Genomic DNA, 13,498 nt, shown 5'->3' on the forward strand with positions numbered 1-13,498 from the left:
CTTTTTTTAGTTTAAAAAAAAAAGCCAGCATGCAGGCTGTAGGTTTGCAGCAGTCCTCCCTTGTTCCTACTTCAGTGCATTTGCTGTTCATGCGGCAAAATGGACGGTGTAAAACTCACTTTTGTTCCAGGCTTTGCAATTGAGGGATGTCAGCTGATGTCCTGCAGTTGCAAGCTGCTGAAAAATTGTCCACATTTTGCTTTTGGCTGCGTGCTCGAGTCAGCAAATGACCCAACTGCGTTCAATGAGATGTGAGCCTGGGACTGAAGAGGAACCGAGTGGGAACCTGGAGCCGAGACGAGGACTGGGTCGATTCAGGTCGTGCTTTAGTGGCACGTGCAGAAAATGATCAGTCGTTCTGGCTGGAGAACCTAGCAAATTGCCATTTTGGTGTATGTAGAGGAATAGAAACCAAATGTGAAAACTTGCTGTGGATTTCCAGGCTAACCAGAAGATACTTTTTTCCCCCACTTTGTTTTGAAAGGCAAAATAAGATTGCAATAACCAGGGGCTCTAGGCTATTAACTGAGGACAAGTGAAATTAATCTCAAGGTGTTGAAGTTTGATTCCTCATGGTAAGGACTTGTTGGTAGTTGAAGGCTGTGGCCAGGTGACTTGCTGTTTTCTGCTTCTCTGACGCAAAAAGTTTTTGTTACTGGGTGTTGCAGGAAAAAACAGTTGTATACAAATGCATTGGAGTGTATCAGGGAAACTCCTGTGACAGTACATCTGGTACAAAGAAATATTTTTTTTGTCCAGAGTGGAATCATTTTTGCAATGGTTTGTGAGCTTAGGCTCAACTGGCTTATTTGCATTGATCTCAACACTCATTATTGGGTTAAACCGATAAGTCAAAGTACATGAACTGCTAAGTTTAGCATCATCAATGTCAAATCATAAATGGATGTACCTGTGTTTAAAAATAAATAAAAGTAAAAAAGGCCTAGGGTGGTTTCAGAAATATGGATTTGGTGCTTCTAACCTTCCATACAGATGATGTGAACAGGTCTGGTGTCCACATTGGGTTGTTCAGTTAGGGTAGGCAGCTTGTACAGCCTGCGTTACATATCCTCCAATGGCAGTATCTCTGGGTCAAGCCATAGCCGCTAAGTCCTGGCTCAAAGATTTTCACCAAGATGAAGAATTTCTGTTTTGACATTGGAATTTAGCAAAGAGAGGAGTGAATGACTCAAAGTATTTAGGTCTAACTTATGCATGAGCATATATCATCATCTACTCTGGTAGACAGGACACGCTTTGGGATTTCTCGAGAAGATGAAAATAACAGGGACTTGAATCTTGGGGAGCAGGAGGCTTTCTCCTGACAATTAGTAGCAGGGAATGTTTAATTTGTTGGCACCGTTTACCTGTTTGCCCAAGTGTCTGTGTTTATACAACTGACTTTTCTGCAAATGGCTGATTAGCAAGTGGTTGTCACCTGGTTGGGAACTGGTTTCTTTAGGGAGTTAAATATCAGGCGTGAATATTAGAGCAAATATCAGGTGCTTTTCTTTTCAAAAGGTTTCTTTCTCCTTCTAATTCCTGCCTTCTTCCCACCCTGAAAAACAGAAAACAAAACAAGAACTTAAAACCCAATCCCATCCAGATATATCTCTTAAACCAGTGACACTGTTTGGTTTGTTTGTAGAGTAATTTGTATGATGTCATCTTGATAACACTAGAAAGTTGAGTTATTTTGCCAACAAAGGGGAAAAAAGCATGGGAGGGAGGAGCTACAGCAGGAACAAAGGAGGCCAATGGGAACTTGCTAGAAATGAGGTGGCTGAATGCAGAAAATCAGGTTCCCTTGAATACTGTGGTGTCTGTTTTCTGATGCTGGATTTATGGGCTGAATTATCTTCTCCCAGTATCTAGCTCATTCTTATGCATGGAACATTAACTTTGTGAAGGCTGGTGAAACAGAATGGATTTTTTTAAAAAAACTTATTCCTAGAATAATTGTTAACATCAAGATTTTTGTTTCAGGTGAAAGAAGAAATGCTCTTTGAGGCCCTGGTTACCAGAAAGACAGTGACAGTAGGAGAGAAGCTCATCCTACCCTACAAACTAGCAGAGGTCTGTACATGATGTTTATTTTTATAAGGAAAACTCTTGGGATGGTTTTCAGAGCTTTGAAATGAGTTTGAAACATACACTTAGCTCTGGTAGAGTTTCTTTTAGTATTTATTTATTTACAGAAAAATTAGTAAATGTAGGAGAAGCTGATGTGTGTGGAGCTAGAAAACAGTTGACTTTGCCTTCTACTCTGTTCTTGGAAAGCAGATTTACGTATTGTTCTGTGATAGCATTTAACTGTTTTAATGACTTACAGTTGTGTAAATGTTCTCCAGAGCAGAGTTGTGCATCACTGAATGTATGTGAGTGATACGAGTTAAGTAGTAGTCTTCACACATCGTTGCCTAAACTGCAGCACTGATTCATCCCACAACAGAAAGGTGATCTAAGACCTCCAGGACTTTTTTGGTGTGGTGCTGAAGTGCCTACATTAGTCACGGTTCCTGTATGGGAGGAGCTGGAGATCCTCTGCAGAAAATTCCCATTATCGTTTTTGCAGACCTTTCCTGTCCTTGGCCCTTGTGCAGTGCTTTGGGGTGGCCACGACTTGATCAGCCTCTCTCAGCTTGTTCCAAGGGTAGTCTGTGCTGCTGCTAGCCTTGGGGATGGCACTGCATGAAGTAACTTCTTTATTATGGTCTGTCTTGGATTATAATGTCAGCAAATTTGTGTTTTTCCTAAATACATGGTTTCCAGGAATTCTGAATTACATTCTGTGGCTGGTAAACAGAAATACTTCTCTTTTCTTCTTATATTCTCCAAAGTATATCAGCTCTGTTCTGCTGCAAGACTAGTTTTGGCTGTTTCTGCACCTACTGTTGTTGTATTCCTCAATTTAAGAGCGTAGAGCGTGGCCCAAGCTGGTTCCTTCTTGTTGTCATATGGCTGTATGAGAATGTGCAATGCCTTGAGCAATGTCCGTGAGATCAGTCTGTTATGTTGCAATTAGGTAAATGCTTAATGTGATGTATTTAGGGTCGGCTGTAAATATTTTGATTTTTGTGTTGTTCTTTTTCCCCTTTTGAGATCATTTGTTCAAGTTCAGTAACTGAAACCAAACTCTCATGTTGAAAATTATTTCCTATGTGCAAAGTTTGAATCTCTCCTAACAAAGGGCACATATGCTCTTATTGCGTCTTTGTGATGGATGTATAATAAATGTGGGGTTTTTATTTTTTTTATTTTTTCCCCTTATGGCTTGGGCACAGATTTAGGAAATTGCTGGAACAGTTTAAAACATTGCCACCCTTTTGCTGGAGGTTACTTCCCAGTAGCAGTGAGCATGGAACAAAATGCACCACTGCTCCTTCAGCCACCTCACCTCACAACTTGGCAGGTTGGATTAAACTGTTTCTTCTAATATTTTATGCTTAGTCACCAGACACTGTACGAAACAGTCTTACTTATATGTTTCTTCTGTGGAGATCAAGGACCCTGTTGCTACCAAAACTCTCTGAGCATGAATTTCAGAGGTGCTTTCCAAAATGTTCTTGGTGATGTCTCTGGTCACAAATCTCAGGTATTCACTGATAAAGGTTTGTTACTAATATCTGGTTTAAAAAAGAAAAAAAAAAAGAAAAAGAAAAATCAGGGTGTGGTGAGGGGGAAGACAGAGGAGCATCAGACTCCAGTGGCTCATTACACGATGATTATGTTCTAAAGTAATCTCATGACTAAATCACTAAGTAAGAAGCCATGAATTTCATCGAGAAAACACAGGCATTGCACGCACTTTCTGTCCACTGTCCCTACAGCATTAGTGCCCTGGCTGCCAAAATGTATTTGCCAATGAGCTCTGTGGTTCACCACCGACTGGCTTTTGCTCCGTAGCCTAGAGCAGGATTTGAGCTGCTCTAACTGCAACGTCACTGCACTAAGAGGTCTCCTCCTGGTCTTGGGGAGCAGGAGAGGAGTCATCCCAATCTGTCTGAATGAGGAAGGAAGCGTAGGATTTGTGGGACGTTTTAGGGCTTTGCACAGGACACCACTATCTGATCGTCCCACTCATGACTAATTGGACCAGCAGCACAGTTGGCCTTAGTGGGATCCAAGCGACCGGTTATTTTTGTGTGCTTTACAAAAGAGCATTACAGTTGGCTCAAATGGATGGAGTGCTTGAGGTTTGAGGATTTGCAGACATGACTGTCCCACCACGACTCCTACAGCTCATAGCTGTCTTTCCTGATAAAGCAATGATGTGTGTAGCAGCTACATTATTTTCCAGATGCTAAAATGCTTGATGCTTTTTTCATAGATCATTGATAGTCTGAAAATTTTAGTGGAATTCAATGGAATTTGTCTGGAAAAGGCTATACAGCAGTGGCTCTCAAAAAAGGACTGTAAAAATGTTATCTTGGCATATACTTGCTCTTTCACACCATCAAGAAGAGCAGCTTGGATCTACTAAGTGCCTTGTAAGGCTTTGAAGAATTTTATATGCGCAGCCTGCACCCAAATGTCTGGACAGAGCAGCAGTCACTAAAAGAAGTGCAAAAACTCAGCGAAAGTTACGCTGAAAGAAGGGACTCTAAGAAGTGAGGTTTATGGTCCTGAAACCCGTTGTGTAAACTGTGAGTGGAAATAGCAACTTTTGGGGCTCTGGGGGTAGCACTGGGCATCTACCTCCAGTACCACTGATGAGATTCCTTGGCACAGTGAGAAAGGTGGTGTGTCCCCTGCTGCAGACCAGGCACCTACAGACCTTGGTTGTCTTGTGCTTCTTGGGCTTTGGTTATTGGAGAGGAGTTATAAGTAAGGAGCTCTAATTTCAAATAAGTATTTTTCATACATAGAAAGCGTGCTTCCAGCCCGGGTTCAGGAACCGTTTCTCTGTGAGCACTGCCCGGGGGCTGATGTTTGCTGATCTCTTCCATCAAACAGCATCGGAATATATGTGGCTGACAAGTTGACATGGGAAATACCATATGTGAAATGGCAAATGCTCTCTGTCTGATCGCAGCCCGGCTGCTGTGAGGTCTGTAACCTCAGGGTCCCACCGTGACAATTGCCACCCCACCTTAATAGTCTTGAATGGGCAGAGGAGATGCAGCCAGCCTGGAGTAATCCTTTCTTTCAGAGGCTTGGAAGCATCAGAGTTGAGATCGGGCTTTATTATACAAAGTTAAGTCTTTTCTCTTCGATTGTCCCGAGCTGCAGCCCCACAAAGAGGATGCCTTTGTTGGATTTGCAGCGATGCCGCATTCCTCCCCATCCGCATGCTTGCTCGCTGCGTTGTTATTGTACGCTGATTAGAAACACTGTTGTGTGGTTTGGGGCTTTTTTTGAAACTGTGGTTCGAGCACTTGGCAGCTCCTCGTTTGAAATATTCTCCTTCATAACAGTTCTAAATTTATATCAGACTCTTTTTGTAAGCCTGTTCTGTTCGTCTCTGCAGTAATTTAAGTAAAACTAGATATTTTATTCTGACATCTTTTGATGCTTCAGTAAAAGGTATTGCAAAATGTCCTCGAGCAGTGTTTGTGATGACAATTTATAACGGGAGATCCCAGTGGCCTGAAGCCCATGGCATTGAAGATGACAGCTGCAACTGTCTCTGTGTTTATTCGTATTGTACTTCTTTATTACAACATTTCTTGATGGCTTTATTCTTAAGAGTTGCATGCCATTTTTCAGTTAGGCAGAAATGCTGGCTTTGTCGACTCTGGGTTTCTTTTCATAAGATGGGTGGCCTTGGAGGATCTCAATCAGATTAACATATAATTATTCAACTCCAATAGGAAGGTGAGACTCCAGCAAAAAGCAAAAGCGCTGCCCTCCCATGCCCCAGCAGCTGCTGGTGCTGTTTTCAGCTGAGCAAGTTCTTCCCAACGTGTACAGATTTCATCTTACTTGTGTCACACAGGTAGATGCAAGATGTGTGACAGCAGCACCTATTGAGCAGGGATGCAACCAGGAGTGGAAAGACTGTTGTGAACAGAGTTCCCAGTTCAAGCTGCCTGTCCTCAGGCTATTACAAGGTAAAAATCAACCCTGCTTTGTAGTTGCAATCCTTTTTTTGGAACTGATGGCAAACGTGGGCTTGATTGGACCCCCTGTGTAGCTGAGCCCTGTGGGGAGCGAGTTTCCTGTACACATCCAGTCTGCATCTCCAATGGCTGTCGAAATTCAGATGAGCAAGGACACCACATCCATAAATAATGCTTATATTTACCTCTGGCAGCTGCCTCTTATCTTCAGACCCACAGTGGGCTGTCTGCCGTGGAGCTGCCTCCTGGAACCATTCATTTTTCCTTTTATAGCAGCTTGATGGTATTTTAATGCAGTGTTTGAAATGACTGCATAATTTGGTCTAGCGCTAAGGTTCAGAAGCTCTGTGCTGCAGATAAACTTAGAAAAAGCTGCACAGACATAAAATGCTGTAGTTTTGTTCGGAGGTCTAGGTTCATTGCCCAAAACAGCTGCTAACGTCTTTATCAGGAGCGAGCCTGTGTATTAACGTAGCCAGCAGCAGTTAATGGATTTCCAGAGAAACCACGGTGTGTCTGTGCGGGGCGAGCGCTGTGTTTGATAACAGTGAGCTGGCCAATTCCTCTTGAGTGAGCAAACAAAATGCGACAGTGAGGACCCTTTGAAAAGAGAAGATCTGACTACGGGAGCAAAAGAGCAGTCGGTGATTTCTCGGGTGGTGTTTTGCTTCAGGTTTGCCTTCCCCGTGGCTGCAGAAATGCCCACGTGGTTCTCCTTCCTAACAAGGTGAACTGCAACAGGCACGTAAATGAAATGGAGAAAAATGGGACTTTAATGGTAGCAGAACAGTAATGTCTTCTGAGAGTTGCTGTGCCCCTCAACTCCAGACTTTGTTTCTTCATCTATCATTACATGTGTTTTTGCAGCCTCCCCGACAGGTCGAAAAGTTTCATAAGCCACATTTCAGGTGTCCAAAAGAAAAAACAACAGACGTACTGAATGCTAAGCGGCTTGACTTATAGTCTGGTAGGGAACATGCAGCGGGTCCAGCAGCAAAGCACTTTAATCAAAGCTTTGTTGTACAACCTGGGGGCTGCTAGCAAAAAAAAAAAAATTCGCTCTTCCTTATGTGTGTAATCTGAGCATCTTCTTAAGCTTAATCTGTGCAAAGAACTGCCCTTCTGGGCCACATCTGTCTTCCTGCTTCTATCTAAATAATTCAAAGAATTCAGTTGCTTTTTTCCACCTCAGCTTACTGCAGGGCTCCGAGACAATTGTTTTGTGCCTTGTCTAATCTAGTCTTTTACCTCTCTGAAATCCATCTTGACTGTTGTTTCTCTCTCCGATCGACCACCGCATTCTTCAGCTTGTTCCCCCTGTCCGTGGCGCCGGAGTCAAGCCCCGTATCGGAGCTCATCACCCGTCCCCACCTCGTTTCCATCCCGTTTGTTCTGCTTATCGTGCTGGCATCTGTCACCTGCTTCTCTGTTTTTCACCAGAGCCTCAGTGTTTTTTTTTCCATGTTCTTCATCAGATGACGAAAGAAACTCGTTATCAAAGTAAATATGTCTGTTAATGAATCCTCTTTTACATCTTTCCAGAAAACAGATTTTTCCATGATGCCTTCAATTCATTTAGTTCCGTTGGCATTACTTAAGCCAATGACTTTGCAAAAAGACTTTGTTTTAACAGACCTGTATAGTTGTCAGCTATTTGTGACCAAGGAGGTTTTATCCCTGAAGGGTTAGTTAATTAATCAATTTACACTTTCTGAAGAAGTCTGATGTGAAAACACCAAAGAGAAGGGAAATGAAAGATGTGAGACAACTTCTTGGGCAACAAGTAACCCGAATCTTCAATTCCTTCAAGTCTGGAAAGCTGTTAGGAACTGCTTGTTTGATGTGATGAGTGTCACTACATGACTTCTGGTTAAGTGAATGTGTATTCATCGTTGTAAATGGAAAATAGCCATCTTAAAAGCCAGAGGACCTGAAAGGGACTGGGTGGTGTGTCCTAGGCTATCCCTGCAAGCAGAGGTGGTGGAGCACAACAGAAGGAAGGCAGGCAGTTTCCTGCCACTGTGGCACTTGTCTTTATGGTGACAGCAAGACCTGGGATGCTTTTAGTCCCTTTGCGTGGCTGTGAGTGTCCCTAGATCTAAAACTCCATGTAGCGATAATATTTTTTTGGAAATGTTTATTTCCAAGCTCATACAGGATATAACGTGCTGTCATTATCTTTGCTTAAATGGCTACATGCCAGTAACTCAGCACATGGCTCTTAGATGCAGGCCATGTGCATGGCCATGGAAGCACACTGTAACCGTTCTGTGATGGATGCTGAATGCCCAAATTGCAATTGAATGTATTCTCAATCTGCAAAATGCTTTTTATTCTGCATAATTACGTGCAGCTGTAGGTCCGTGTGAAATCATCTGATGATTACTTGGAAAAGCGCTTATGCAATTCAGGTCAGAGTTGCTAACAGGCTCGTGAAAATCTACTAGGTACAGAAAAGACCAGAGAGCGATGAGCATTGAACCTGCGTACTCAGTGGGATGAAAAAGCAGGAGGTGGCAGTTCGGCAGTCCCTCTGAGGATGATGTGAAGAGGGGCTGAGGTTACTTGCCTCTTGCTGCTTGCTATTCTCTTTGTCATCCCTGGGGCTGTGCTGACTCAATTAGCCAGCCTGGAGAGAGTCTGAGAGCAGAGGCACCACTGGGTTTGTGTCCTTCGGCTAAGTTCAGTTGGTTCAAAAAAAGGCCAGCAAGCACCAGCCTTGTGCTGGGTTCAGAAAAGGAGAAAGGAGCCAGGACCAGGGGTGGCTGATGGGGCTGGCACATCCCTCCCTGCTGGTAACACTAAGCCATCGGATCTCTTCTTCATGTCATGATGTGTGACTTCACCCCAGCTGTCTTTACTTGGGATGAATTTTGGTGTGTTCATGGAGATACTCCCAAGATGGTTATTTCAGATGATAAACTGTGCTGTGTTTGTGGGTTGAGCTTGCAGGGAACACTTTATTTTCAGCGAGGTAACAGTTAATTGGTAGAAATGCGAGATAGCGAAGCCTTGTGGAGCAGACCTTAATGAGAGGAAAAAAGTATTCCATTACAGCAAAGAGCTGAGTGATGTTTCATTAGCTCATGTGCTAGTGGTGGTACTGTCTGATGCCTTTTTCAGACCATTGTAGAGAGAAAAGGAATGGAGTTTCACGGCCAAGTTTTCAAATGGCATGACATTATCTAAGATGTTAAAAAAAAAAAAGCACAAAGGAAAATATCATAGTTGCAACTAACTATGAATATTTAACAGACTGAAAATAACAGAGGGGAAAAAGTGGGAAGGAGACAAAATAATAGCATGCAAAAAATGGGATGAATATTCTCAGTCCTGAAGTATAAGGACACTTAATAAAGTAGAAAGGAGCAAAACTGCTGGAAGCACCTACTTATACCAGGCACCATTAGCTTATGAGACTCATTGTCACCACAGGTCATTAACGTTTGGAGCTTAGCAGGATTCCTTTGAAGAGTTGGTACGCTGATGAGTATATTCAGAATTACAGAAAAATATTAATAGAATAAGCCTGGAACCCCACAAAGCTTAGAAGAGACCTGCAAGCGTCTCTGCTTCAGGATATGAAGGCACTGTCGATGCAGAACTTCAAAAGAAACTTCTTTATGGGATTAGGTTTTTCATTTTCTCTTCAAAATGCCAGGAACAGACGTGCTCGGTGGCAGAGCATGGACTAGCCAAGACTCCTGGTTTTCTAGGATGGGTGGGCTGCACATATTTCGTTGTGAGATGCAGCATCCTTCCTTTGTTAGGAAGACCAAGTCCATCAATGACGGGTCTTTTTTAACCTGCTTTGATGATTTTTTTTTAAGTATAATGTGATTATGTGCCCTCATGTTTCCATGAAGCTGTGCATGGCAGATGTTGCAGAGATTTGGCTGAATGGAGCTCGTGTCTATGAGAATTTCCCAAAGCTGCAGAGCTTCACGGTGACAGCATCTATCTGAACACTGCTGTGCTAGAGCTGTTCAGTTCACTCCTCTCCTCTGTGCCCATGCAGCCCTGTAAATTCTTGTGTATCAGCAGTGTTTGTGCTATCAAGTTGGCACTGGTGTTTGGAAAATAGAAGACTCAGCTTTCTGGAATTCTGAGCAGACTCCAAAAATAAGGACTTTAGGAAGAGAAATGGTGACTTTCCATGGAGTGCTCTGCCCATCGTCAGCCTCCCCACTCCAGATGCCCTTTCTGTCATCAAATCCATTCTAGACTCTTTTAAAGGTTCTTTTAATTATATTTGATTACTGAAAAGGTGCTTTAATTTCATAGAGTCCCCTTAGTATGTGTCCTCAGTAGTTTCTTGATTTAAATTTACACTAAACTCAAAGCTTTGTAAGAATGGAAACCACCCATTCCTGAATTAGCAAGTCAGCTTTTCCCACGCAGCATGAAATTTTGGTATTGTTGGTAGGAATATGGGATTTTCTATATAATCTCAATATGGGTAAATTCAGGTTGATTTCTCAGCCATCTGATAAGGCCGTTCATCAGCACGTGATGTAGCACGAGGGGTAGAAGCTCAGTGGTTGGATGGAGTGTGTGGCACAGACCGTGCCTCCGTAGCTGGAGCAGTTGAGGTGTGATGAGGACGCACTTCACATTGAGGAGGCTTGCCAAAAAAAAAAACAAAACAAAACAAACAAACAAAAAAAAAAAACAACAAAAAAAACCACCTGTGATGAGGACAATGATAGACTGGCAAAACAAGTTTTTTTACGATCGCATCTTTTGCTTGGGGAGGGCCAACAGAAAGCAGGATTTGGCTGTTATAGCTGAAGTGCTATTTTTGGCCATGTGTTGTGCTTCACAGTTGGAATGCTGGTACATGGTGCCCGTGAGCTTGGGAACAAATTTCCTTAAGTGTAGCCTATGGTTTCCTCCTCGGGTTAGGTCACATGCCTTGTGTTGTGTCACTGAGTAACCTATTAATTTATTTATGTACCAGTTCCACTGTGAAAACACGGACAAAGGAAGACCTGGAAGTCTGAGTGTGATCTCAGTTGTTGATACAACAGACTCTGGGTGAACACAGGTGGAGAAAAGCACTTCTCTTTTCCTTTGCCTTCAAATTTGGCTGCCCGGTGACTTTGTTCTTCGGCAGCTCTTTATGCTGAGCTCACGATCGCCCCTTCAGTAGGACATCTCTCCTTGCATCCTTGCCTCCATGGGGAGAAGTGAGAACCATGGACTTGTTTTCTGGAGGAGTTTTATTTCAGGAAGAGAGGGTATTTTTGTTCCTTTTCTCTTTTAATTTGTTACAGATCACATTTTCTAACCACATTGTACAAAGGCTGGAGACTGACTAAAATCTTTTTAGGAAGATGACATTTGCAACCACATGGCTCCATCGTGGAGACTGAGAAAATCACTGAAAAGATCTTTGTTGATTTAGTTTGGTTCTGACTGTAACCTGGGTGATTTTTCTGAAAAGCATGACCAGAGCATGTTACAAATATTCATCTCCAATACAACAATATTAAAGACGGGAGCTTGCAAAACAGCTCTAAAAATAAATAGCAGGCAGGCTGCAGTTCGTGATAGGAATGACGGGTCTCCCATCTGTCCTCTTCAGTCCTGCCTACCATCAGCTGAGATACAATTGACACCCACAGGAGATGTTGTTGTTCTTGTTTCAGATTTTCCACTTCGTTTTCCCTATTTATGTACGTATGATGACAGGAGGGATGAGTAAGGAGGGGAAGGTTATTCCTTGGGAGTCGTGTTAGTACAGGAACGGCGATTTCAGTGGGAACATAAGTGAGATAGAGAGTGGAGCAAGGATGAGCAAATTAACACATGATGAAAAGAGTGGAATGACATTTTTAAAAAAAAAAAAATAGTTAATAATAATAAAGGTTGGGTTTTCCTGTTTGCTAGACTAACAGGTAAGCTCTGAAGGACTGTCTTGTTAACCTAATGGTATATTGAGACAGGAAGACTGTCTCACTGGGCAGAACCACTGATTTTACTTCTTTGGTTGTGGTTTGGATTTTCTGGGAAGTGTCTGCATGGTTTGAACACCTCTGAGCAATACAGGCAGGCGGATGGGAGACAGGCCATTGGATGGAAGAGATCGGGGAAGGCGCTGGGAAATGAGGGCTAGTGAAGGGAGAGCACAAGACGAGTTAAAGTTAATAAGCATTTGGTAAGTAAGTTGGAAGCTAGTACAATAAAAAGCTTTGCCTCTTATAAGTGACTTAAAAATATCTCTAATACCTAAAATGCTTCTTTCAGTGTTGCACTGGAGAACGATTCAGTGTTGCAATGACATTCCAGTCTATTTTTTTCTCATTGTAAAGTCCACCAAACGAAAAGCAAGCTCTGGAAAGCATGAGGGACACTTATACCTTCTGGGTTTACTGATCCCCTGGCAGGCCACCCCCTGCTGTCCCCTGGCTTCAGGGTGACAGGAGGAGGTTTCTGCAGGTACATGGCAGCCAGCTGGGAGCTCAGACACCAGCACTTGGGGCAGTGCCGGGCTTAGGTTTTTTTTGGGGGTATATTGTTTGCTGCTACATTCATAGAAATAAAACCTAAAAATGAACCTTTATAGAAAAGCTCATAGCATTTCAAAACTAACTTTTCCTTTTTGGTGATTAAACTCCTCTTACATCTGCTGCTCCCTCTCTTCTTCCTGTGACCCTTCTAAAGATTTTCCTCGTCCTTAATCAATGCAAACAAAAATCATAAAAAGCCTTTTCCAGCCTCAAGTCAGCATGATGCATTAACAATCCGAGGTCTCTTAGGAAAAGCAAGCCAGAGAACGACAGGATTTTAATATGATGCTAAGATAAAATATGAGCATGGAAAATTACATCATACTTGCTTAGCCTGAGTATGATATAATACTCCTTGATGCCAAGATAGGGATTAAGCTCAAGTCTGATATCCTGCAAGAGTACTTTCCTCTGGGTGTTAAGCCCCTGTTTAAAAAAAAAAAAAAAAAAGCTAAGGCTGCCTGTCTCAGCCTATGTCCTGTGACCCAAAGGGGAACCACAAAAGCTGCTTAATCTATCTCTTGCCCCAGGACGCGGCTGTGAATGCAAACCAGACGCACGACACTTTGGGTAATGCACAGAAAGTGAGCAGAGCAGCAGGAAGCCTTCGTTCTCCGTGCACACGTGTGACTTGGGACCCACTGAACCCGACATTAGATAAGAGTTAGTCACCGAAACCTGCACTTGGACAAAAAGACCTTGCCTAATAGCAGCAGCTTATAGCTTATGCATCTGTCTTGCAGACCTGGCAGACCAGTGACATGCTGTCCCAGCTTCGGTGAGCCACAGAGAGGATCTGATGCACAGCCAGGCTTTGTATGCAGTGCTACCACACTTCATCACCAGCCTGCTTGTCTTCTGCTCCTTCCCTAGCTCAGCCTCACAGTCTCTGCCTTTCTTATCTGCCGCTCCACTTCAGAGCGG

At 43.0% G+C, this 13,498-nt stretch overlaps 1 protein-coding gene across 16 annotated transcripts in view; it reads left to right on the forward strand.

Annotated features, from left to right (window-relative positions):
- MYO9A (myosin IXA) overlaps window positions 1-13,498 on the forward strand; it is a 187,948-nt gene that overhangs the window by 86,296 nt on the left and 88,154 nt on the right. For all 16 annotated transcript variants that reach the window (XM_080607332.1, XM_080607345.1, XM_080607335.1 and 13 more), the window contains one exon: window positions 1,987-2,076. In XM_080607332.1, the coding sequence (XP_080463458.1) occupies window positions 1,987-2,076 (90 nt within the window). The remainder of the gene's footprint in view (window positions 1-1,986; window positions 2,077-13,498) is intronic.

Source organism: Anser brachyrhynchus, assembly GCF_964034855.1.
Source record: "Anser brachyrhynchus genome assembly, chromosome: 11".
NCBI classification, from domain to species: domain Eukaryota; kingdom Metazoa; phylum Chordata; class Aves; order Anseriformes; family Anatidae; genus Anser; species Anser brachyrhynchus.